General features: G+C 53.4%; 9 protein-coding genes across 9 annotated transcripts; 6 read left to right on the forward strand and 3 right to left on the reverse strand.

Moving 5' to 3' along the window:
• Positions 1 to 172: 172 nt before the first annotated feature.
• On the forward strand, positions 173 to 3,042 carry BO80DRAFT_422363 (ARMH3 family protein). The gene is made up of 7 exons (XM_025718806.1): positions 173 to 554; positions 609 to 731; positions 792 to 872; positions 922 to 1,075; positions 1,129 to 1,241; positions 1,289 to 1,623; positions 1,672 to 3,042. Exons 1-7 carry the CDS (start codon positions 474 to 476, stop codon positions 2,723 to 2,725), a joined length of 1,941 nt encoding a protein of 646 aa, XP_025578310.1. The 5' UTR covers positions 173 to 473; the 3' UTR covers positions 2,726 to 3,042.
• Positions 3,043 to 3,179: 137 nt separating this feature from the next.
• On the reverse strand, positions 3,180 to 4,543 carry BO80DRAFT_348194 (MRG family protein; the record flags this gene model as incomplete). The annotated part of the gene is made up of 4 exons (XM_025715445.1): positions 3,180 to 3,391; positions 3,441 to 3,825; positions 3,938 to 4,169; positions 4,380 to 4,543. 4 exons carry the CDS (start codon positions 4,541 to 4,543, stop codon positions 3,180 to 3,182), a joined length of 993 nt encoding a protein of 330 aa, XP_025578311.1.
• A 648-nt stretch (positions 4,544 to 5,191) lies between these two features.
• BO80DRAFT_422365 (Cnl2/NKP2 family protein) lies at positions 5,192 to 6,522 on the forward strand. The gene has a single exon (XM_025718807.1). It carries the CDS (start codon positions 5,500 to 5,502, stop codon positions 6,082 to 6,084), a length of 585 nt encoding a protein of 194 aa, XP_025578312.1. The 5' UTR covers positions 5,192 to 5,499; the 3' UTR covers positions 6,085 to 6,522.
• A 141-nt stretch (positions 6,523 to 6,663) lies between these two features.
• Positions 6,664 to 7,533, forward strand: BO80DRAFT_252875 (Ctf8 family protein). The gene has a single exon (XM_025714655.1). It carries the CDS (start codon positions 6,819 to 6,821, stop codon positions 7,281 to 7,283), a length of 465 nt encoding a protein of 154 aa, XP_025578313.1. The 5' UTR covers positions 6,664 to 6,818; the 3' UTR covers positions 7,284 to 7,533.
• A 250-nt stretch (positions 7,534 to 7,783) lies between these two features.
• On the forward strand, positions 7,784 to 9,092 carry BO80DRAFT_441995 (4-hydroxyphenylpyruvate dioxygenase family protein; the record flags this gene model as incomplete). Its single annotated transcript, XM_025721237.1, has 3 exons — positions 7,784 to 8,442; positions 8,489 to 8,653; positions 8,708 to 9,092. The coding sequence occupies 3 exons, from the start codon at positions 7,784 to 7,786 to the stop codon at positions 9,090 to 9,092; spliced, it is 1,209 nt and encodes a 402-aa protein (XP_025578314.1).
• Positions 9,093 to 9,472: 380 nt separating this feature from the next.
• On the forward strand, positions 9,473 to 10,228 carry BO80DRAFT_422368 (Dabb family protein). The gene is made up of 2 exons (XM_025718808.1): positions 9,473 to 9,761; positions 9,887 to 10,228. The coding sequence occupies exons 1-2, from the start codon at positions 9,660 to 9,662 to the stop codon at positions 10,097 to 10,099; spliced, it is 315 nt and encodes a 104-aa protein (XP_025578315.1). The 5' UTR covers positions 9,473 to 9,659; the 3' UTR covers positions 10,100 to 10,228.
• A 15-nt stretch (positions 10,229 to 10,243) lies between these two features.
• Positions 10,244 to 13,802, reverse strand: BO80DRAFT_422369 (putative GTPase activating protein (Gyp5)). The gene is made up of 4 exons (XM_025718809.1): positions 13,298 to 13,802; positions 11,672 to 13,234; positions 10,665 to 11,606; positions 10,244 to 10,617 (listed from the first exon to the last, which is right to left on the reverse strand). The coding sequence occupies exons 1-4, from the start codon at positions 13,331 to 13,333 to the stop codon at positions 10,555 to 10,557; spliced, it is 2,604 nt and encodes an 867-aa protein (XP_025578316.1). The 5' UTR covers positions 13,334 to 13,802; the 3' UTR covers positions 10,244 to 10,554.
• Positions 13,803 to 14,173: 371 nt separating this feature from the next.
• BO80DRAFT_400099 (Rab geranylgeranyltransferase BET4) lies at positions 14,174 to 15,763 on the reverse strand. The gene is made up of 4 exons (XM_025717498.1): positions 15,673 to 15,763; positions 15,510 to 15,620; positions 14,863 to 15,451; positions 14,174 to 14,789 (listed from the first exon to the last, which is right to left on the reverse strand). Exons 1-4 carry the CDS (start codon positions 15,679 to 15,681, stop codon positions 14,416 to 14,418), a joined length of 1,083 nt encoding a protein of 360 aa, XP_025578317.1. The 5' UTR covers positions 15,682 to 15,763; the 3' UTR covers positions 14,174 to 14,415.
• Positions 15,764 to 16,710: 947 nt separating this feature from the next.
• On the forward strand, positions 16,711 to 19,065 carry BO80DRAFT_400103 (WD40 repeat domain-containing protein). Its single transcript, XM_025717500.1, has 2 exons — positions 16,711 to 17,129; positions 17,346 to 19,065. Exons 1-2 carry the CDS (start codon positions 16,847 to 16,849, stop codon positions 18,983 to 18,985), a joined length of 1,923 nt encoding a protein of 640 aa, XP_025578318.1. The 5' UTR covers positions 16,711 to 16,846; the 3' UTR covers positions 18,986 to 19,065.
• Positions 19,066 to 19,099: the final 34 nt, after the last annotated feature.

The raw sequence follows: 19,099 nt of genomic DNA on the forward strand, positions 1-19,099 counted from the left end.
AGTATGGAAACAGTGCCCTCCCCTATGTAAATATTTACAAGGGTCAAGATGCCACATGGCATGACTTCAGCTGCCCCTGATTATGTCATCTAATCCAACACTGTGGTAGATGTTGTAATTCCTGGACACCAGCACGACACTTTCTGCATCAAAAGCACGTTAGATCACAACAGTCTGGACCTCTTGCTTCACGCAATCCCAAGCGACCGTGGCGCTGGGCTGTGGCTGGGTCAGCCGGGGTCGGGGTGGTGGGTGGCCTTAGGCTAAGGGTGGCTGGAGTGGGCTGGCCCGAATAGGCCGAAAAAGAGTGGTCGAATAAGACGGCGACAGCTGGGACCCAAAGAGAGACTCCCTCAGCTTGTCCCTCTCTTCGGCTCCCTATCGCATCCCAGGCTGGCTCTTTGACTTCCCTTCTGCGATGCTGGCAGACGTCCCATGTTCTATGCTGACCGCCTATCATTCGATCGAACGCAATGGAATCCCCCTTAACCCAACAAAGTAGACCCGAAACCTTCAAGCCTAAGATCGTGCAACTATACGAGAACCTATTCCAAGTGCGTGTCTCAGTCCCGCTCCATGGGTACCCCCCAGCTGACATCCCCTCATAGACTACCGACTATGCAGAGCCATCTGAGGGGTTCTGGAGGGAATTCTTCTTGCTGCCCCCTGATCGCACCCGGCTTACTGCAGTACTAGAGCAGCTCAGTCCGGATGAGACCCTCAACTTACAGGTCGAGCTGCCATTTCCTTATCGCATGATTAGAGGATGAATCTCACTAACTGCTTATCAGACCCAATTCCAGCAGCTTTTTGCTCGTGCAATCCGCGAAGCTGCCTCTGCATCCAGTCCTGCGGATGCTTATGCACTGGAGGTACGTGCACTGACCCTATGATCTTTACTCAATCTCTAAAAGTGACTAGACCTTGACGGTCTTCTTAGTATGTGTCTTGAAGAAAAAGTACACCAATCCCAGCTCAGATGTCATCACTGTTCTTGCCGGTCTTGACGAAGTGGATCATGCTATCTCCAACTTTGTCGCCGTCCTCGATGGCATCATCCGGAATGGCAGTAATTGTAAGTGCCCTTATTCGTACTGACAACTGATTCGCATGTATTGACAGCCCCAGATGATCTCCGTCTCAAGGCCATCAGAACCGGCATCGCAATGACGGCTGGAGCATACAAGACGAGCTTGGTCTCCTATTTCACACATCGGGACCTGTTTCCTTCCCTCATGAAGGTATGTTTCCAGCTAAACATCGCATACGCAAGCTAACCTCGTAAAAGTTCATCCAAGAAACCGACAGCCCGATGCAAGTGTTCGAGCCGTTCGTTCTTCTAGGTTTGCTGGCAAACTACAACAAGTTCGAATTTCAGAATCCTTACCAGCTGCGGCTCGATGATTTCGTCAACGAGTCTAGCATCCAAAAGATCGCCAAGGGCGTCGGTCTCTCCTGTGGCGCTCTGAGGAACGGCTACGTTGCAGTGCAAGATGACTCCCCAGAGGGATGGACCCTGATGGGTACTCTGATGTATTTCGGACTGGGTGTGCTTGCCCCGGGGAAGAAAGAAAAAGCCACCGCACCCACTGCGGAAGAGGCCAAAGATCTATTTGCTGCGCTGTACGCACTCCTTATCCCATAACCATCACATCCCACTAACAACACCAGACCGGCCCAGCAAGCAGCTATCCTCCTCGCCACCTACGACTTCATCAACGCCAACAAGCTCTTCGGCTACCATCTCATCAGCGCCACCCCCGAAAAAGACAACGAGGAGACCCCATTCGCCTCCTTCCTCTCCCTCACCTCTTACCTCCTCCAGCACGCCTACCGCTCCCCCCGAGTCGCCCACTACGCCGAGCTGAATCTCCTCACCCTGCGCATCCTCTCCGAAGACAGCACACTATGCAAGCAACTCTGCAGCGAAGAAAGCAAGCGCAAAGTGCGCCTCTGCCGCCAGCGCCAGCCCTACCTCCCCCTCGTCCCCGGCGACCGGGTCCTCGCAACAGTCATCTTCGACATCCTCATCGACACCCTAACCCATAACCTCCGCCGCCGTCTCGACGTCAGCCTCTACAGCCACTGCATCGCCGTCCTCCTCCGCCTCCTCACCTACCTCTCCATGAACAAAATCCGCCTCCCCTACCACTGGTCCGAACTCTGGCGCACTCTCCTCTCCCTCATGCGCTTCCTCACCACCTACGCCCCGGACCTAACCACCAACCCACACATCACCACCCTCACCACCACCCTCATCAACCTCATCGCCTTCTGCGTCTCCTCGGGAGACACTTTCCTCCCTGACCCCCTCTCCTACGACGATCTCTTCTACAAGCTCGTCGAAACTGGCCCCATCATCACCCGCTTCCGCGACGTCTACAACTTCAAGACCTCTCCCTCCGCAGACCCCTCCAGCAAGGACGTCCACGTCGCCGCCATCGATACCCTCATCTCCGTCTCCACCCACTTCTACACCCTGCTTTTCGTCCCGGATCAGAACCCCGATGCGGGCGGCGAGGCCGCGCCCGTGCCAGCGAATCTGAAGAAGCATTTGAGTCCGCGCGAGGTTCATCGCATTATTAAGCAGGGGTATGAGACACTTAGTATTCAGCCGCCGGAGGGGTTGAGTGCGTGGACGAGGTATCGTGAGGCGGACTGGAAGATGGAGTTGAAGCGCGCGGCGAGGTGTACGGTTGATGATGCGAGGGGGTTGGTTGTGTGAGTGTGAGGGTTGAGTTGGGGTTGTTTGTTGGTTTTGTTGTGTTGTGCTTTGTGGTTTGTTTGTGTTGTTTGGTACAGTGAGGTAGATAGGTGAAATAGTCTTTTTTTTCTGCTAGTTTGTGTTCAATTTATACCTCGGGGGGTGGATAAGTATGGCTATATTTCATTCTTTGTATCCGTTGCTTGGGACATTCTGGGCTGATCATGAGAAAACGGACGGGGAAGATTGGTTTCGCCAGCTGAATCCAATTCTATCCTAATGTTACAGTAAAAGCATTATCGCCATAGCATACATGAGACAGCCTCATTCTCGCTGCTAACCATATATCGCAGCCCAAGCCAGTCAACGCGGAAAAACTGAAGAAAAGAAAAAAGAATGAATGATAAAGATGTGCTTGAAGACGAAAGACAAATTGAAGCATGCAAAGTGAGCTGCGTCATACGTTTCTCAGTGTTCAGACTAAACGCGATGTGGCAGTCCCAGGATTTGGGTTGGGAACGCCGCGCGATTTCTCAATGTATTCGTTGCTCGCGGTCATATATCTCGTGGCAAAATATTTGCTCGAGTTTTTGCTCAGCCACATGGTGAACTTTGAGAGTTCCTCCCGGAGTCTGTTCGTGGACTGCTGGTCCATATTTGTCTGAGCGATGAGCTCGGGCATGGTCGCTGGAAAAGCCTGTTAGTAAAAGGGTGAACTCCAGAGGGGAAAACATACCGAAAAGACGAGTCAGATGCTCCGCGCCATAGATGTCAAGGGATCCTTTGTCGGCATAATCGCCCGATCCTGCCTCCCACTTCTTGCGAAGGGCCCGATACTGCTCGCGTTCGAAGCGGTACAGAAGGACCTTGTCAAGTGCTTTGTCGAAGTACTCGCGTATGCCCATGACTACTTCCTCGAGAACGTCCATGTCAGCCGAGCTGGTGCGCTTTTCCTTCTCCTCTTTGACATAGTCGTCAAGAATTTGATTGACTGGAGACTTGGCAGGCAAGGCCACGACTTGCTGGTTTTTGGTGACGTTTTCCCAGTCATCCACTAGAAGAGACTTCAAATTATCCGGCATTACTATTCTTACTGAGGGCCGCACGTAAAAGCTCTCTTCCTGTAGTGATGCTGTTAGTATGTGGGTTGACTTGTACACCCCTTTTAGGCTCCGTCATCGGCACTGTAACGGGCCACAGGAAAATCCGAGGCAAGAATTGCAGCGGACTTACCTTTTCGATGTCGTTGTCTCGGGCTCTCTTGGTTCCGCGGCCAGGAACTGAAGTTTGCCTTTCCTCGCTGCCCCGGGCGGAGCTGCGGTCGGAGCCTCCCCTCTTCTTGACGGAGGCTTTGGTGCTCTTTTGGCGGAATGCAGCCTCTGCTTCACGACGAAGCGTCGTGGCCAACTCCCGATTCTCCTCCGTAAATTTACGAAGGCGATCTTGGGGCACCCAGTCGTCCCAGCTAAAACGACAAGGAAGATGTCAGTGATTTGAGCTCAGGCAGGACACCTCCGGTTCGGCGTGACGGTGGCATCATTGACCGAAATGAGAGAATGAAAATACAGGGCTTTTGGTCAAGAAAAAAGTAGAATTGAGATCTCACTCCGACCAAGGGACAGAAAAAGTCCCAATAAGAACGAGCAGAATCGTGGTGACACGGGATCAGACGTACGTGTTCTTCCAGCCCTTGTAGTGGACCAGGTACTCATAAGGACTCTTGCGGTCTTCGGGATCCGTGTGCCTCAGGTCAAGAATCTTGGCCTCGTACAGAATCTCATGATGGAAGCAGAGAACTTTCTCGTCCTTCTGGTAAGTCATATGGCTTGTAGGAGCCATTTTGGGATGAAGTGGTACGGAGTCAGATCAAGGGATGTTTGCTGTCAATGAGGGGTAGAGTGCCGTCAAGGCGTGAAATCACTAGCCTCAACCTGCAGCCAGATGAGAGGAAGAAGGTTCGAGCAGTAGCGTCCTGTGGCTCGAGGAGACTGGTATTCAAAGCCCAGTCGAGTCCTTTTCGCTGACAGGCACGTGCAGCAAAGTAGTCAAAGAATTGACAACAGCTGGATAAGACAGCAGATGCGATGGCTCACGCCGAGAAATGATGGACAAATGCAATTTCCACCAGACGGCGTAGAATCCAGCTTATCAGAAGCCTGGCTTTCCCTCAGAAGATAGTCGATTAGATCAAATCAAGGTCAGGATGTCCGATATGGACAGGATACTGGCAGTCTCACCGAGAATTGATTGCTATTTACGACAGCAAGCGCACACAGAATGAACGGGAGATGATTCAAGGGCAGACAGAGGACGAGGGATGCAAAGTGGTGAGGGATTAAAGCATGTCGCGGTGTTGGGGCAAGAAGAGGAAGCGGACCGACTGGATGAAGGAACGCGTCCAAAAGGGCAAGTCACGGACTTTCCTGACGGGTTCTAATTCTAATGGTTTCGCCCGCCGCCGGCTTTCTTCCTCACTTTCTCCCCGTCCACCGCTATCCACTCCGTATTCTACATCATAGAGCATTTCTCACCAGCTGACCACCGTCCTCCGCTTCGGCGAACTTAAGACTGTGACTTTGTTTTCCGTCAAGCCCAACTCCAACTCTGGCCGCCCCGGTCCTGGTAAGCTGATCGGCGCAAGACGCGGTTCATCCCCATTGAGGGTAACACAGCAGCGACAGAAGAATAATACCCCGAGGACGAGAAAAAGGAGATCTTAGAGGCATTCGGCCTTCTCAATTGAGGCTTTAATCAATTCACTACTTTTCTCTCCTGTGGATTTACATTGAACCACCATGGCGCCTACCGAAGCTTCTATTCTGAGCAATTTCCTGCTCTCCCCAGCTCCGCTGCCAACACTCATATCATTGCAGCAATTTACGGAGCTTTTCCCAAAGAGGCTGCGGTCTCACCCGCACATTAGAGCGCTCTACCGCGAGCTGCAAGAGCTACGTGAACATGACATGGATCTAGTCAATGGGAACATCGACAAAGAAGTCCGTCAGGGTGAGAACCAAAAAGCAGAGCTTCGCAAGTCCATCACGAAAACCGGCGTTGATGGACTCTCGTCCACTGACCAGCGAGAGATGGATATGGATGTCCAGTTGTTCGGGCAAACATCCTCGATCTCCGAGTATCATTCGGCATCCAGTCTCCTAGATGCCATGGAGAAGGCCTGTTCAGACATTGAACGCCAAGTTGCTGAGATGGATGAGAAAGCAACCTTGATCTTGTCTAAGCTCAACAACACAGTCGGTGATTTGAGCGACCTGCGCTACGGTAAGCTGCAGGGCCCCGCCGGCACGAGCGGCGAAGACATGGTGAACGAAGCCATCCGAGGTCTGAATAATTTGGAGGATGCCTGCTATCGTAAAAGCTGAGTTCGATAGCTGTCAGGGCATCAATATCTCAAGACTACTTTGGCCCTTATCGAGCTGTCCAATGGTCAGGGGACTGATGACATGGCCAGCTCGCTCATTAGTAACACGCACGGCTTCTGGCCGGAACTGAACTTTAGCTGTGCAGTACGATGCTCGTACAATGTATCAAACTAAAGCGCCTCTTGTTGCATGAGATCATATGCATCCTTGAGAACAGAGTGTTCCTTTGCTTGCCGTGCCACGACCGTTGGATGTCTTGGATGAGCCAGGGAGGTCGAACCTATGTCACAGACGAACATGTGCATCTATGAAGAGTCTGCTGGGCTTTTGGTTTCGAAGAGAAGGCAGAGCGAGGAGGATCCGAGCACGATTGTGGGCCTATTGATAATTAACTTACGATGTTATCATATCGCCATTTTCCTTGATATCAGAGGTCGAGGCCTTGCAGGATAATATCAAATCGAATTATAAAACAACCCATTTGTCTTCGTTGTACTCTGTCTGGAAAGTGTTGGCGCAGCTGGTCGGGCCGGCTCTTGCCAACATCCCAAACGGGAAATGCCGATAAGATACGGCATGATTGGCGTGACGCGCTAATTTCGCTTTTTCGACCTTCATCGCGACGTCCGGCCCCTTCCCTCGCGTTCCTGCTTCATCTCCTTCTCACGCGCCAAAAGCACGGAATTAGACAAGTCTTCCGCTCAGAAGCCGTTATTGAATCGAGATCGCCCCAAATGCCGTCGATTCCGCTCCACCCGCGCGCGTCCAATTCGCCCACACGCGTGAACAACCCTCTTCCCCAGCTTCTGCAAACCCCCTCCGGCCTCGCCCTCCTCGAACTTCAAGGCACAATCAACATCCCCTCGCAAGACAACCAGTCTAGATCATCGCCCGATAGCCCTCGCGATCCTAATGCTGCCGTGTTCGAGACCCCAATCGGCAGACTCATGTTCCCAGACTACTCGCCACAGTTTACGGCACCAGATGACACGAAATGGATGAAGAGAGTCTATTTGTACGTTGGACGATACCAGCGAATGACCGGCGAAGTGAAGAAACTACCACAGCCCCTGGCCCTTGTGCAGCGGAGGCAGAAGGAATCGGGTGCTGCTGACGATGGCGAGGAGTTGGAGATCGTTGAGGTCGTGAAATACAAGATCTTCTTCAAGAGTAGGCCGGAGCCTGTCAATGACATTTGAGGGCAAGATGTTCGCTGTTTGAAGCCGGACAATTGGATACCTCGGCGGTTTTGCGCTACACAAACTGGTTATGGCGCTGGACTAGGGAAACACACCGGTTGAAGTTCGGACCTCAGGCTGTCCGTGCTGGTCCGGTATCGAGGCTACCGTGGCTCTTGTCGGCCGTTCAGCGCTGATTCGAGTCATAGATATGTCAATGGCTGAACTTTATGCCCGGTTCACTGAAGGCGGTGGTGGGAGTTAATCTCGCATACAATTTCGATAAGGAATCGACCATACCATGCTGTTGATACGATAAACCGAGGCGATCGCCCGTTGCTAACAAGGCCAGCGATGTCCTGGTTGGAAACCGGAACTCAACCAGACTGTGTGGTCCTTCTGAAGGCTAGAAGGAATGAGGTTGGCTCCTACGGAGCCTTTGTCTATATATTGAGCGCAATCCGAGAGCTACCCTCTTCGACTACCTTGCAAGCACAATATATCCTACCAATTGTCCGACCATGGTTCTCCTAGAGGAGCAGAAAGAAGACATCTTTCCTTCCAAGTTGGGGCCAGAGTATGTGGGCTTCGATCACATTACTTGGTACGTTGGCAACGCCAAACAGGCGGCCAGCTACTACGTCACTCGCATGGGATTTGAGCAGGTCGCATATCGAGGCCCCGAGACCGGTTCTCAAAACATTGTGTCCTATGTGATCTCCAACAATGCAGGCGCCTTTGTACTCACCTCGCCTGTCCGTTCTCTGTCAAAAGCTGAGCAAGACGATCTGCCTGATGAGGAGAGACGCGCTTTGACTGAGATTTGTGATCACCTGGCCAAACACGGGGATGGGGTCAAAGATGTGGCATTCCGGATTGAAGGCGACGTGGAGAGCGTCTGGAAGAGGGCAGTCGATCACGGTGCTCCCTCGATTCGATCTCCCCAGATACAGCACGACGGTGAGAAAGGCGCCATCCTTCTAGCCACGATCGGGACTTACGGAGATACTGTGCATTCTTTGATCAACCGTCAGCGGTACTCGGGTCCGTTCCTGCCCGGCTACATAGCGTTAACGGAGCGAGATCGCCTCAATCAGCAACTGCCAAAGATCGAATTCATCGAGATCGACCACTGCGTTGGCAATCAGCCGTGGAACGGCGTTGATCCGGCCGTTCAATAGTATGCTGCTCTCTACGTTCGTTGGTCAAGGCTAAGCATACGGCAGCTACGAAGACTGTCTCGACTTTCACCGATATTGGACTGTGGATGATGTTGGCATGTGTGGTGAATATTCGGCCATGCGGTCCATTGTCGTCGCATCTCCCAATGAAGTGATCAAAATGCCTATGAACGAGCCGGTTCAGGGAAAGAGGCAATCGCAAATCGAGGAGTAGGTTGCCTATTAGTAGGACCATACTACAGGACAGGACTCATCATTGGGTAGGTTCGTTGACTTCTACAACGGCGCCGGTGTCCAGCACATCGCATTCCGGACCCATGATATCGTCGCGGCTGTCACTCGCTTGCGGGACCGCGGCGTGGTGTTCCTTCGCGTGCCGGACGAGTACTACGAGGACCTGCGACAGCGGCTCTCTGACGGGGGCCCCGAAATACACGAAGATATCGACACGCTGCAGAGACTGCACATACTGGTGGACTTTGACGAAAAGGGATATCTACTCCAGATCTTCACAAAGCACGTTGTAGATTCGCCGACGATATTTATCGAAGTGATCCAGCGCAATAACTTTGACGGGTTTGGCGCGGGGAATTTCAAGTGCCTCTTTGAAGCGTACGAGCGCGAACAAGCACTCCGGCGGAATTGGTAACCTGCCTGCTGATTCCGCCTTGCCACTTTGCCGAGAAAAGACATACCCGGGCGGAATTGACGGCGAGGAAAGATTCCGCCCGATTGCAGACAGTCTGCAGAGATCATTGCTTTAGTTACACGGCAGACCAATCAATTGCGAATCTCATTCATAGATCCATATCCTCCCATCCATCATCAATCCACTTCCATCGCATCCAGTAACCCCAACCCACCATCACACCTCCATACTATGTAGTACCTCAGAGATACTCCCCACATAGTAGAAATCCCCACCCGCAACACATCCGAGGGAACCTCCCTGATCCGACATCCGTCGGAAGCCACAAAGTGACACAGTACAGTTGAACCTTCTTCCCCTTGACACCAAACAATCCCACCCATCCCTCTACGCAATCCCCTCTGAATCTAATACCTTCATACCCCGCATCGCATCTCACTCACCCTAATCCACCCGTCCGTTCCTCAAACCAATCTCCCAACTATAAATACCCCCCACCCATCCACACCAACCAACCTCCATCCCCTCCAACCAATGCTCCGTCCCTTCTCAACCCTGACCCGAAAAATGGCTCCCATCGAACGCATCACCCTCTTCAAAATCCCCAATGAGGCCGATCGCGATCGCGTCTTGGATCAGTATAAGGTTTTGGTGAAGACGGCGGTTAAGGTACCCCCTCCCCTCTCCCCACACCACCTCATATTATTTATCATACACAGCTCAATTCACAATGACAATGACAACCATACTCATCCTTATTACGCACGATAATGTTATTGATGAATAATGAACAGGACGGAAAACCCTACATCCTCAGCACCGCCGCCGGGGCCTCTTTCCCCGACGAGCGCAACAACGGATTCAATCTCTCCGTGAAGACCACGTTCGCGAGTCTGGAAGATATGGTGTATTATGATGAGGAGTGTGAGGCGCATAAGGCTCTGAAGGCAGTGGTGGGGCCCGTCAGGACGGATAAGTTGACGACGTTTTTTGAGAGTGTTGTTTGATCTTTTCAATATCAATTTGGTTATAGGTATGGGTGGATGGGTTTGGGTAGATGGGTTCGAGAATTGGGTTTCTTCTTGTGATTTATCTTTTAGCTTTTGCATAGGGAATGGTGATGATAGATGTGTCAAGTATGGTATGGGTGTAAAGTCTATTGTGATGTTCCTAGTAAGGACTATTGTCATGGTATACATGGATGGACTCATGGCTACTCGCATATGAAAATATCACAGCACGAAGGTGGAGGATATCAGCCGCCTCGCTGCAGAAACATGATACAATTAACATCGTCCTCGCCGAGCCTTGGTATACAATTACCCAACAAGGCCCCTCGTGTCAGCCGCTTAAATGTACAGACAGAGATAATCATCGAGCATCCGGTCGAGGGAAGGAAAGAAGCAAGCAGCGAAGCCAGGCAACACCCGCTAAACTCAGTTAGAATATATCTACAGCCAGCTCAGTTGAGAGCCTTGCGGAGATCGCTCCATTTCAACTTCAGGTTTTCGTGTTCGTCGTGAATCTGCGCATGTCAGCCACATCCATCATATACGAACTGGTGACACTTACCTCGGCCCATTTCATCTTTGCCTCGACCAGCTCCTTCTCCATCTCCGCCATCTGCTCCACCATCGACCGGTTCTCATTCTGAACCTCAACGTTGCGCTGCATGATGCGTTCCATCTCCGTCCGCAGCTTCTCTTCCACCTCCGCCGGTTGCTTATCCACAACATTCTTCAGCTCCTTGACCTGCAGCTTCATCGCATCGTTGATGTCCGTCAATTCCTCATTCTCCACCTTGAGGTGCACCAGTTCGGACGCAAGCTGCACATGTTCTTTATCAGACGCCTCGGCTTGCTCCTCTAGTAGGCGGATCCGGGCACTCTGCGAGGCAACCGTGTGCCGAAGGTGTTCCAGCTCCATTTCGCGCTCCTTCTCGGTCCGCTCCTTCTCTTCCCATTCCGCCGTGTAGGCACGGATCGTCTCAGGCTCGAGAGGGATGGCGCAAGCGTCCTGGACCATTATGTCGGCCCGGTAGACTTCCTTATCCGCAGCCCCTGAGCTCCCAAAGAAACCGGACTCCAGAATCGACGACGCGGAGGGCTGCTTGTCAATGTACACATCGAACAAGCGCTCCTTCAAAAAGGTCGTCAGTGGCGCCATGTCCTTCATGCTCAAGAGCGTGTCCGCATTCCGGCGCATGATAGCCAGCGCAAATTTCAAAATGGTGTTCTCAAGGCCTTCCTCGAAAATAAGATCGTAGACGCGGAGGACCAGTTGAAGAGGGAATCGGTAGGCGAAAAGGGTCAGGAACCACTGAGTGGCGTACAATTGCGGCGGCACTCCCCGCCGCCGGAGGTGACAATAGAGAGCCGGCTCCACGTCCTCCAGCAAGCGTTCGAATAGATAAAGGCTGCGGTGCAGACCTGGCATGTCATGGATAAACAGCTCCCGCAGCCCATACTGGTTCATGAGTTTGACGAGAAGCGTGAATGCTTCGGCCTCGTCCATCTAGGTGAGAGATCAGCATCAGCGACAGTGTTCTCGACGTCTTGTAGACTGGGTCAGGTTCTTACATTGAATAGCAATGGCATAACAATGAAGTTCATTCCCTGGGCATATCCCACCGCCTCGTCGTACAGAGCGTATGCCTTGCAGAGCCCGAACAGCCCTTCCTGGTTCCCTTGCGACACGAAGTAGCGTGAATAGCTTGTCCGAGCACCAAGGTCACGACGGATAGTCTTTTCTAGCTTCTGGAGCGCAGCCGCTTCCTCCTTGGCCTTCTTCTTGCGAGCAGTTTCGCTCCCGGCTTGCTCCTTGGCCAGCTTTTCGGGATCCACCTCGTGGGAAGGACTTGGTGAGCCATTGAGCGAATGAGCCAGCGATGCAGAGCGTTCCGAGCGAACGGATGAGCGGGAGGAAGAGGCTGTAGAGTCCTTGTCGCCAGCTCCATTGATAGTGCCATTGGGCGTACGCTGCCTCTCCTTGTCTGTGCCACGGGCAACAAGTTCCCGGTATACTTCCTCGAGCTCGGGGTTCCTGCTATCAGCCAGGACCTGCCAGATCACTCCTCGGATAGTCTGCGGGATGCCTCGTTTGATAGCCGCGTTCAAATCATTCGAGTTGGCTCCCTTCAACGCTTGCGCGCCATTGTTGACCAGTTGCTGCCAGAGCTCCCAGTCCACCGGTGCAGACGCGTCGGTCGCAGAGGTCGAAATCCCAGCCACGGTGCCCGGGGCAAGGTTGGGATTGACGGTCGCTGCTCCACTAGGCGGCGACGTCGCGACGGCAATGCCATTCTCTCCTTCTTCCGGAATGCTGGGCGGAGGGCTTCCGGCGGGCTGGCTGATGCTTGCACGTCCTGATGCAACGCTAATCTCGTCATAATCCGACGCGAGTCCTTCCTCCCGCATCCTGAGCTGTTTGAACTGGTCCTTGAGACTACTGCGTCTAGGCTTCCGGGGATTCAAGCCATCCGCGTCCTCCCCGTCGTGGTGTCGACCCGCCAACTCCGGATTGCTCGAGATCGTTGAGATAGACGCAGCCGTGTTCCGACGTGGTTGCGCCGGAGGGGACTTGGTGTCCTTTCCACCCGACGAGCTTCGAGAAAGCCATGCGAACGGACTGGTAAATGATCGAGTCGGTGGAGGCGGCGGTGCAACAGGGGCCTGATTCTTCGCGGGAGGGGCGTTGCCAGATCCCTGGAGGCGCGAACTGTGGGACGACGTGGAATCTCTCGACGTTAGTTGAGGGGTGCCAGATTTGAGCTCCTGGCTCAAATCCTGGTTCTCGATCGATTCATCATCCTTGTTGCTGCTGGCAAGATTGACATCGTCGAGAGAGGTTGTCGATAGCCGGTGCGCCGTCAAAAGAGGAGATTTCTGCAGCTTTTGTTTGGGAGGGGCACCCTCCGCTTCTGATTGTGCGCCCACGCTATCGTGATCATCGGTGTCTTCGGCCGTCTCGTGATCCTCGTGAGAAGGCGTGGGTAACGGGGGAGCTTCCGTCAATTGAGGCGTCGCGACATTCGATCCGCTGGGAGGGCTGTCTGTCAAAGACCGGGTGGAAGAGCTCTGAGGAATCGAAACACTCAGCCTGCCGTGCAGGTTCGGGGATTCGGGGGCATCATCAAAGGAGTCCTGGTGTGAAGAGATGGTGAGCCTTTCCTCAAGATCGCCGGGTTCTGAACTGGACGAGCTTACTCCTTCGTAATCTCCGCTGTTCCGTGTAGAAGACATGTTGGAACCCGACCACCTGGGAGGGCGCCAACTATGGGAAACCAGCTGGTTTCTTCAATCCAAGTTCCGATTCACACAAGCGAGGCGGAAGAAACGAAGTTCGGGATGGTGGACGAAGACAGACCAACAATTATTCCATGGTAGGGAAAGAGGAGAACGAAGGGAAGCAGGTGTGTTGAGCGGAAGCCACAGGCCGTCGTCGTTCAATGGGTAAATTATGAGGAGGAAGGGGGGAGGTTGGATACGATGGGATGGAATGGACCCAGAGCCAGCGGGTGGAATTCCGGACTGTACCACGGGACTGGCAGGGGAGATGCCCGCAATGGATCCAGGCAGGACGGAGAAGAATGAATGGGACTGCCTCCTTTTTCCCGTCAGCAGCACGAACCCCAAGGGACAAGGAGACGGAGAGTTGGCGGTTGCTGAAGAGACTACGGAGTCAAGTCAGTCACTAAAGCGATCCCCTGGCGAGCAACTGGAAAAGGGCTTGGCGAGACCCGTCCCCGTGATTCGGATGCTGCCTTCCCCCTTAACTAACGCCCGCTGGCAGGTGCTTACTTTGCTATTCTTACTACAAAAGTAGTCCGGCGACTTCCTTAGCCTCTCAGCTATCACCTTAGTGTTGGTGGTCGGCTGTGAGCTGCTAGGGAGGCCGGCGGTTGGCTGGCCGGCGGTTACGTGACGCCAGTTCTGTTCGTCAGCCCTTCAGGTTATTTTATTTTGGGGGTCGGAAGAATAAGTGATGATTAGTTCCTGCCAGGCGAACGATTCGGGGGGATTATTCTTCCTGATCGTTCACTGCCATCCCCCCCCCCCCTCCACCCGAGTCGGTAAAGCACTGCCGTGGCCACCTGTTATTCTGAAACTCACCAACAAAATCCATCCCGATGGTTGGCCCACTACTACGGACTAAGTACAGCTGGAGCCATCAACTTGCTATGTCCACCCGCAGCACATCAGCATGGCACAAGAAAAAGCAAGTAATAAAACAAGATCGGACAATCTCTTGAAACAAAGCAAAAATCCCCCGCAGATGGCGCCCATAGATTACTATACATATCCATAGGCAAGGGATGATCGTCTCAGCGCCCGAGCGACTGTTCAAAATCCAGCCACCGTTGAAGTCGCAGCGGGTCCAGCGTCTTCAATTCCGCGAGCCAGTCCAAGACCTTTGATTTCGATTCCCCACTGGGCGCGCTTCCTTCTACCTTCCACGCCAACATCGTACAATCGATCAGTGCTTGGTAGATGTATTTGCAATCCTCCGCCCCGTCCAGCATCTCCTGGATCTCGTCGATTTCACGTCGGAGATAATCCAGGCGCTCCGCATCACTCAACTTCGGCGCTAGCGTCTGATCTGCCACGGATGGATCGAATGTGCACATCAGGTTTTGGTGATAGAACCACAATGACTGGTCATACGGGTCGCACAGGGCACGATGGATCAAGTCAAGTTCTTCCAATATGATATGTCAACACGCATACTCGTACGCTGTCTCCACGCCACGCAGAAACCAGGGGTGACGTACCATCATCGAGCATTTTTCTTCGTTCCTCGTCACTAGCCGCGTTCTCGGTCAACAAGCGCTGGATGAGCTTCGTACGATAGTGCCACGCCGAGAAGTTGGAGAGATTCGCGCCGATCATCTTCTTTGCATACTCAAACTCCGTTTGCGTCATCTGCTTCCCATCCTGCTCCTCCGATTTGAGCTCTCGCAGCGTCTCCACGACAAAACGTCTGTAACCCCAGCCATGGAAGTTTCTGCTGTCTAAGCTAAGCATTTTCCCTACGAGGGCCAGTTCTTCCTGCCAGAATTTCTGCGCAGCAGGTACTGGGAGCAGACGCTTGGCTTCATCCAGAAGCCAGGTACGGTAGTTCCAGATCCAGTAGCACTTGGGAAAGCTACGCAGGAGGGGAACCGTGAATAGTAGATCATTCTTGATCAAAGTGGAGATCTGGGCTGCAGCAGCTTCATCTGAGCCAGCTGAAGCGGCTGCTGAAAATTCACTTCGCAACACCTGGCGTCGATAATTCCACACGGTGTAGTACTCCGGGTTGCTGGTCAGTAATTCGCTTATTTTCTGTAGCGTTTCTGGTGTATGCTGGTGTTTCGCAATCTAGTCGACCATGATTAGCCAACATATGTGACAACTTGATTACATGCATATGGCCTACCTTGTCACGGACCGACTGGTCGAGTTCGCGATACTTCTCGATCTTGTGAAGCTCTTTTTGACGACCCTCTTCGGTCCGCTCCGCTTGGAGCGAGTAGCGGGGAATCCCATGCTGCCCAGCTGTCAGTGAAGGGAGTGGGAAGTCTAAGGGGGAATATCTTTACGGCAGCCATGTCAAACGATGTCTCTAGGGTCTAATAGGTGTGAGAGGTGGACAGTGGCTCGCAGTGTCAGGGGATGGACTTATCGATAAGGGACGGCCGAGAGTTGAAGCGGTTGCCTGAACAGGGAAGCCGCAGCCACCTTCCCCATCCAGATCAGTCACGTGCCGTATACCTCCCCGGCCATCGCGACGCTGATGGCCAACTCTTTACTTCCCCCTCTGCCAGGGATCCATCGGCCATGTCACTAACTCACGTGCTATCTCTACAGCATGGCTGTATATCAATAAGATCCCTTGTTCATTCTTTCTATCCAAACACATCCACACGCTGACATAGCATACATCACTTTAGCACTGATACATCGAGTAGTGACCGGCTGTCGGTCAACTACGGGGTTGGAGGCTGGGGGGCAATGAGTTGCCCAGCGATACATCCAAGGGGGAGCTCTCTTCTAGCAGATGTGGACGTCTTTCCAGAAACCCCCTCTTACAAGTCAACCGTCCGAAAAGGCCAATTTGTGACATCCACATTTCCATCTGCCAACCCTCTATTACATCTAGCACCTGTCACTCATTCTAAACTTAACGTACACACTCCTTCTGCAGGACAAACGAAGGCCAAAGTCAGGGGCAAGGAAAGGGACAAGGATACCAAATATCCCCCTCATTCGTCGCACAGGGCAGCCAGAAGCGCCGAATCAATCAGTGATGCAAACCGTACGCCAGCAACGAAACACGCTAGTCTTGACTCCTTGGTGCCAGTCAGAAGAAGTCCTAAAAGAATCAGAAATCCTATCATCCTCAGCACTCCTGACGCTGAGCTGAGGAGCCCAACCCTGCCAGATAGGTTCATTCCCAGGCGGGATTCCAACAGCACATCAACGCCTTTCCGGGTAGGAAGGAGCCCTCGAGAACTATCTCCAGAAGAAAAAATCCTACGACAACGCTTACCGAAAGAGGACCCATTCATGCCCGCGCGCTTCCGGAGATCTGGGAACTCTCCAAGGATACCGTCAGACCGTATATGCAATACTCACTACGGCCCTCATCTGGTCATCGACCCAGCTACTGCGGCCAGCGACTTCTCTCGTGGCTCAAGAGACGTTTCCAGGCAAGTCAGCAATGGGGCCGTTTGGAATGTGGGAGGAACATCGGCTGCTCTAGGCCGACGGTCTATGGCGACCCCCAATGGCTCGGGCGGACAGTTTGCGAGTGGAACGACTGCACCGATGTTTGCTGCCAAGTTTCTGCCCCAAGTTGCATCGACCGAGGAACGTGAGAGACACAAGTCCAGGGTGGCTCTCGCCTTGAACATTGACCCAGCAAGGAGACTGCTGAAAAATTGCAAGCTCTGGCCTTTGCTTGAATCCTTACCGAGCCCCTCCTCTCCAGACTATGAGCGGTTTTCCCCGTTTGTTTGGAAAGACAATGCCTGGAAGCGAGCCGAGAAATATCAGTGTAAGTGTATGCTCCTTGAGCAGGCTCGATCCAAACCCTTGTAGAGGGCCCTTGCGATCTCATTTGAAGATCTACATGACTTTGTCTCGATCATTGCACCTTGACTTGCAAGGCTGGAAAGCATCACCGTTTATCCCCCCCCTCTCTTGCCCCCTTTTCCCTTAAGTGCCTTCCAAGATTGCGTCGTCAATGACAGCTACTAAAAATAACTGCTAGGGACGGTTACATCGAAAGAGGATGAGAGAGTCGTCCCGAACCGTCCATTTCGCATCCTCGATGCCCCCCTGCTCCGGGACGATTTTTATTGTTCGACGCTAGCATACTCAACTATTTCCGGCGTACTTGCTGTGGGACTTGGCCACCGCGTTTACCTATGGTCTGAGCTTTGGGGTGTACAGCACCCACCATTCAGCGATCAACACCCCTCCAGCTATGTGACATCGTTGGCATTTTCCTCCGAGAATGGCGGCAAAAGCATTTTGGCCGTCGGAAGGCAGTCGGGCATGCTATGTCTCTGGGGCACATTGGAGCCCGAGGTCCGGTTTGAAATTAGCCATCCTGATTCCATCACTTGTTTGGCGTTCAGGCAGACCAAGACTCGGAGGCTATCGGAGAGGCTCCGCAACATCGAGGTGGACGTCGAAGATCTCGCCGTGGGCGATGACCTTGGTAATGTATGGTACTACTCCGTGGAATGGCCCGATGGTGAAGACCCGGATCAATACGAGTGGCATGGAGCTATGATTCTAATCGCCAAGATCTCAGCGCACACCCAGCAGATCTGCGGCATCACATGGTCCCCGGACGGATCCTATCTTGCGACTGGAGGAAATGACAATTGCTGTTTGCTATTCGACCTCCATGACATCCTCCCTTCACGAGGATATAAGTATTTATCCCAGGGCTGTCCGTCACAGTCGTGTCAGTCGGAAGGAACAGACTGTACAGGCACATTTTCCTGTTTTGCTGCGACTGCTCGCAAACGGCTTTTCCGACGACGCAGTCTCATCAGCCATCTCCTTCCACCCTGGGCGTTATCCTGCACAAAGCCACTGGCTTCCTCGCTCCTCAACCATACGGGGTCGCTGATCGCCGGGGGTGACCGAACGGTCCTGATCCCGTCCAACCGCCAGAGGCATCGGCTCGCCCATGGCGCCGCGGTCAAGGCGATTGCATTTGCCCCTTGGCAACCGTCACTTCTGGCTACCGGTGGGGGCTCAAACGACCGAGCCATCCATTTTTACCATGCCCCGACCGGCGCGTGTCTGGCCACGATCAATGTGTACGCTCAGGTAACCAGCCTGATTTGGAGCCGAACTCGACGGGAAATCGTGGCTACGTTTGGATTTGCACAACCCGAGCATCCGTTCCGCATCGCCGTATTTGCCTGGCCGAGCTGCGCCCAGATCGCCGCGATCCCCTGGGGGCCGCATGGCAGCAGCTGGGACAGTCCTGAGAACGACTTGCTGGTTGACTGTGGGCGTGCGCTCTGCGCCGTGAGCTATCCCGGCCGCCCCCGTGACAGCGAAGATTGGAGCCAAGATCGCGAAGGTCAGTCCTCTACATCCGGGGTGATGCATGACCGTTTAGCGGAACCAAGTCGGAGTGAGCCCAGCCGACGGAGCGCGAGTCGAGCAGTTGTCCAACCCCGGGCCAAAGAAGGGGGTCTCTGGTGTTCTCGCACAATGCAAGAAGGGTGTATCATCGTGGCATCCAGCGATCAGAGTGTCAAGTTTCATGAGGTGTGGAGCGGGCCCAAGCGAGGCACTGCTGTGGTGGCCGGGCCCCTGGGAGGCAGTGGGATTCTCGAGGGGCTGGAGGGGCTGGAAATCCTCGGGGACGAAATCATCCGTTGATACAGGCAGGGCACATCTTGTCACTATTGATTAGCGCGCCGAGGGCGGGTTATCCTTACGGCGGGAGAGTCATCATGTACATCCTGTCTGTATTCTTATGCTTCGGTGAGAGTC

The sequence above is a fragment of the Aspergillus ibericus genome, assembly GCF_003184845.1.
Source record: "Aspergillus ibericus CBS 121593 unplaced genomic scaffold BO80scaffold_7, whole genome shotgun sequence".
NCBI classification, from domain to species: Eukaryota; Fungi; Ascomycota; class Eurotiomycetes; order Eurotiales; family Aspergillaceae; genus Aspergillus; species Aspergillus ibericus.